The 5,213-nt window shown below is 37.2% G+C and overlaps 1 protein-coding gene across 1 annotated transcript in view; it reads right to left on the bottom strand.

Annotated features, from left to right (window-relative positions):
• Window positions 1-1,164: 1,164 nt before the first annotated feature.
• The window catches only part of Abhd3 (abhydrolase domain containing 3), a 54,536-nt gene continuing 50,487 nt past the window's right edge, over window positions 1,165-5,213 (bottom strand). Inside the window, exon 9 of the mRNA XM_013014937.1 lies at window positions 1,165-2,022. Coding sequence (XP_012870391.1) covers window positions 1,844-2,022 — 179 coding nt within the window. The 3' untranslated portion in view covers window positions 1,165-1,843. The remainder of the gene's footprint in view (window positions 2,023-5,213) is intronic.

Genomic DNA, 5,213 nt, shown 5'->3' with positions numbered 1-5,213 from the left:
TAGTTCCTTGTAGAGCTTGGAATGTGGCTTAGGTGGTAGAGTGCTTGCCCAGCATGCATGAACCCCTAGGTTTGATCCCTTAGTAGCACATAAACAGAAGTGGTGCTATAGCTCAAGTAGTAGAGTGCTAGCCTTGAGCAAAAGAAACTCAGGGCCAGTGCCCACGCCCTGAGTTCAAACCCCAAGACTAACAAAAGAAAAGTCCCTGCCGGGCGCTGGTGGCTCATGCCTGTAAGCTATTCAGGAGGCTGAGATCTGAGGATCATGGTTTAAAGCCAGGCCAGGCAGAAAAGTCCTCGAGACTCTTATCTCCAATAAACCACTTGAAAACCGGAAGTGGCGCTGTGGCTCAAGCGGTAGAGTGCTCGACTTGAGTTAAAGAGTGCAGGGACAGTACCCAAGCCCAGAGTTCAAGCCCCACAACCGACAAAAAAAAAAGTCCCTGCAACAGCCCTGTTTTGCCATCCATCCGTTTGTCTGTCTGTCTGTCTGTTTATTGTATATAGATGTGTGTGAGCTATACCATTAGCCCCAATTAAACATTATTACTTGAGCCACTGTTGGGTGTCTTGTAACAGAAAGTGTTCTCTCTCTCTCTCTCTCCCTCCCCCCTTCTCTCTCTCTCTCTTTTTTGTCAGTTGTGGGGCTTGAACTCTGAGTCTGGGTGCTGTCCCTGAGCTCTTCAGCTCAAGGCAAGTGCTCTACCATTTGAGCCACAGTGCCACTTCTGGTTTTCTGGTAGTTAAGAGATAAACCGAGATCCTCAGATCTCAGCCTCCTGAGTAGCTAGGATTACAGGCGTGAGCCACCAGCACCCAGCTTTCTCTCTTTTTAAATTCAGGGCTGGGTAATCTGTTAGTGTTTTCATTCAAGGCTGCACACTACCATTGAGCCAGAGCTCTACTTCTGGCATTTGGGTAGTTAATTGGAAATGAGTGACTTTCCTTGCTGGCTTTAAACTGCAATCCTCAGATTTCAGCCTCCTGAGTAGTTAGGATTGTAGACATGAGCCAACAGAGCCCAATTCTGAAGGTATTCTTAGTTGGAATAAATGATGTGAGTCTAATATTTTGGAAGCAGTTTCAAGTTTTCTTGCTAATTCATTTGTGAAACTCATAAATTATTTCCCAGTCTCTTTTTGAAGATGAAAAAGTTGCAAAGAAACAATTTAAAATAATAGATTTTAATATAATGACTTATATGTGTGCACATATACTATTTTAAAAATAAGCATGTAAATTATAATCATTATAAAACATAAATCAGCCCTAATACGTTATCAGAATAGAAGAGCATGTACAGAAGTCAGGCTAGCATTGTTGCACTTGTTAAAATTAAACACATAAAAGATTTAGCGCATTGTATTTTATCTTATTTCAGTTTTCATATTACCATTCAAGTATAAATACCCTTAGGAATGTGCCATCTTATAACTTACATTCAAGTAAAACCAAAATCTCTTAACAATTAGTAAGGTACAATTAAGTCACTTAAAATGAGTAATCTAAAAAAAAACACTAGTCTAAATTAAAACCCTGAGGAATTAAAATCTTTTTACACAATAGTTTTGGTTAAGTGCAATTCCATGTACATAAGGACTACTTTAGTTAAGGTCATATTTGGTAAGGCATAGTAAAAAATAAAATCTACATAAGTAACAATCTAAACTATATTTAATTGCTTGCTACAAAGTGATTTTGTTTTCTTAATAGTCGTTTTTGCATGTCATTCTGGACCTCTTCACCCATCTGCTGGCTTCTTTGCTATATATACATAAGTTAAAATGTGTGCACTAAGCTGAGCTGCCTTTAAAATGGTGATTCAGACATGATGCACTGAAGAACTACATGTTAGAGAGTTCGTGTCCATGCTCAACCATGGCCTGCACAAACTGCTTGAAGACGCGATCCATGTAAGTGCATTGCCTTGGCCAGATTCCCTCCAGAAAACCAATATGGCCTCCATAAGAAGTAAGGACCAATGCCACATTAGGATTTTGCTTAGCAGTTTCTATTGGAATAGCTTGAGGAAAAGAAGTAGACAGGAAGTAGAAAGGGGGGAAAAGAAAATCATTATCATTTTTTATTAGGAAAAGTATATTCTTTATCCTTTCTAATCAAAACAAACTACACACCATTAAACAAATATTTGTAATGACTATGGATAAATGGAATGAGACTTACTAATTTATAGAAACCACTTATATTCTTAGTTCATATTTGCACACATGTACTGATTGATTCTTTTAAAAGAATCAACCCAAGATTTAATTGTAACACAGGAGTATACCTGAATCTTGCTCTGAGAAATTAATTTTAGCACATTTGTGAGAGTTGTAAATTATTATGCATGACTTTGGTTAACTTTGCATAAAGTTATAGATCCCTGAAGCCAACTTGTAGCTATGTGAAGGTTCAAAATTATGCATCACAATTTATATATTACAAGTGTATAAGAACTCATAAATGTTATAGACTGTGATAGACAATTTGCTCCATGAAAGTTAGAATGTGTTTGTGACTTTAACTAAGCATCACTATCCCACAATACTGTAAAATTTGGGAAATTATGTAACCATTTAATCACAATAAAATTTTTGAAAAAAAAAAAACACAAGTGTATAGAAGGCTGGATGCTGGGGGCTCACGCCTGTCATCCTATCTACTAAGGAGGCTGAGATCTGAGGACGATGGTTTGAAGCCAGCCCAGACAGGAAAGTCCATGAGAATCTTATCTCCAATTAACCACCAGAAAACTGCAAGTGCAACTGTGGTTCAAAAGTGGTAGAGTGCTAGCCATGAGCAAAATAGCTCAGGGACAGCACCTAGACCCTGAGTTCAAGCCCCACAACCGGAAAAAAAATAGATAGATAGATAGCAACAAAACATTTTTTACCCAAATGTTAACAGTATTTATCTCTAGCTGAAAGAGGGATGATTACTTTTCCTCCTTTAAATTCCTATTCATACTCTAGAGAAAAATACTTTATTTTGAAAACAAAGTTGCTATAAATATTAGATATAATTCACCAGCAATGGCAATCTTTGTATGGGTTGTACAAAATCAACCCCGAGAATAAGCTAAAGGATATGAATTAAAAGGTTTTTTTTTTCTCTCTTTCTTCTTGCTTTTATTTTCTTTTTTAATGCCAGTACTGGGGCTTGAACTCAGGGACTTGTGCTCTCACTTAGCTTTGTTTCTCAAGGCTGGTGCTCTACCATTTGAACCACACTTCTACTTCTAGCTTTTTCTCTTACCTCTAATTAGAGATAAGAGTCTCACAGACTTTTCTGCCTCGGTTGACTTCAAACCTGATTCTCAGAGCTCAGTTTCCTGAGTAGCTGGGATTATAGGTATGAGCCACCAGTGTCCAGCATTATTTTATTTTCTTTGCCAGTACGCATGTTTGAACTCAGGGCCTTGTGCTTGCTAGGCAAATGCTCTACCATTTGAGCCAAGCCCCAGCCTTGTTTTATTTTTTTCATATGCTTAGAGTGCAGACAGTGATTGTGTGTTTGTTCATGCTGAAGACTGAATCCAAGGCCTCATGAGTGCTAAGCATACACACTACTGTTTAGTTTTCCCCAATCCCTACCCAGAAATATCTGTTACTGTTAGTTACAGTCATATCAGAACAAAGGCTGAGTCATGTGAAGCATGCTGGCTGCCTGTTCTCCTAGACTGCAGACAATTGTCCACTATTTTCATTTGGCAAGACTATTTAAAGGGCTTGGGAAATAAGAAATAATGAGTTTAAACTTCACCCTAATGGGTCAGATCCAAATGTTGGGAAATTTTTGTTGGTAGCAAGGCCAGTGAAATAGAAAGAAAAAAGTGGATTAAAAATATACAATTTTAATCCAGTAAAAAATATGCTAAATTAATCATCTGACTTTCAAGTTCACAGTTTCATTTTCTGATCAATGGCCCAAAGTTTATTGTTGTTGTTTGCTTTTTTTTTTTTTTACAGGTAACAAGTATAGTTTTAGGACACCATGATTGTAGATGATTTTGTAAATAGACCAATAGATAATAATATAGCAACATATTAGCATAATTTTAATTTTTCTTATCACAGTAAAAGTCAAGACAATTATTTATATCAAAATCAGCTACACTTAAGGGAAGAATTTTACTTGTGTAGATCAGCTACATTCTTTTTTTTTGTCCAATAAAAATATGCTAAATAATAAACTGACTTTTAAGTTCCTAGTTTTATTTTCTGATCGATAACCAATGACTTGAAGTTTTTGTTTTTTTCTTTCTTTTCTTCTTCTCTGGGCCTGGACACTGTCCCTGAGCACTTCAGCTAAAAGCTAGCACTCTAGCAATTGAGCCACAGTGCCACTTCCTGTTTTTCTGGTGGTTAATTGGAGATAAGAGTATCACAGACTTTCCTGCCCCAGCTGGATTCAAACCTCAGATCTCAGTTTCCTGTAGCTAGGATTATAGGCATGAGCCACTAGTGCCTCACGCATAAAATGCCTTTTGAAATTTCTGTTAAGAATAAGTGAGAGATCAAGCCTAAAGATCTTTAAAACAATGTAACATCTTACATTATTTCAATAGATTAAAGATAACTTTTCAAAGTAAGAGAGAAGAAAAGTTAATTTTGGAATATTTTTTTTTCTTTAATATCCAGAGGAGAAACTGTTTGCCTTTAAATTTGCTCCCATCATTGAGTTACACAAGGCCACTATGTTTCTAAAGTCTCAAGTTCACTCTCAGGTTAACTAACAGGTTAATAGGTTAACTCTCATGAAAATTTCTAATTCTTTTGTATAACAACCCTATGAAAAAGAGCCAAGTGATGAAAATGTTCTTCTGAGGCAAAGAAACCGCAACAAAACAGTTCAAAGAATAGAGCATTTGATAAGAAGGAAAGGTTTATAGCACAAGCAAAATATTGTCCTGCATCTTACAAGGGACTAGATAAGGACTGAAAACATTTCAGAGTGATGGGAAACATTAGATACTAAATAATGACTGTCAAGTTGTATGTGTGTGTGTGTGTGCATGTGCATGCACTCATGTGCATGAGCCAGTACTGGGGCTTGAACCCAGGGCCTGAGAGCTTTTTGTGCTCAAAGCTATCATTCTATCACTTGATTCACTTGGGCTCTTTTTTTTTTTGTCGGTGGTGGGGCTTGAACTCCGGGATTAAGCACTGTCCCTCAGCTCTTCAGCTCAAGGTAAGCTCTCTATCACTTGAG

This window comes from Dipodomys ordii, unplaced genomic scaffold (genome assembly GCF_000151885.1).
Source record: "Dipodomys ordii isolate 6190 unplaced genomic scaffold, Dord_2.0 Scaffold25, whole genome shotgun sequence".
Taxonomy (NCBI): domain Eukaryota; kingdom Metazoa; phylum Chordata; class Mammalia; order Rodentia; family Heteromyidae; genus Dipodomys; species Dipodomys ordii.
The sequence above is the reverse complement of the archived record's forward strand: the minus strand, read 5'-3'. Positions and strand labels throughout refer to the sequence as shown.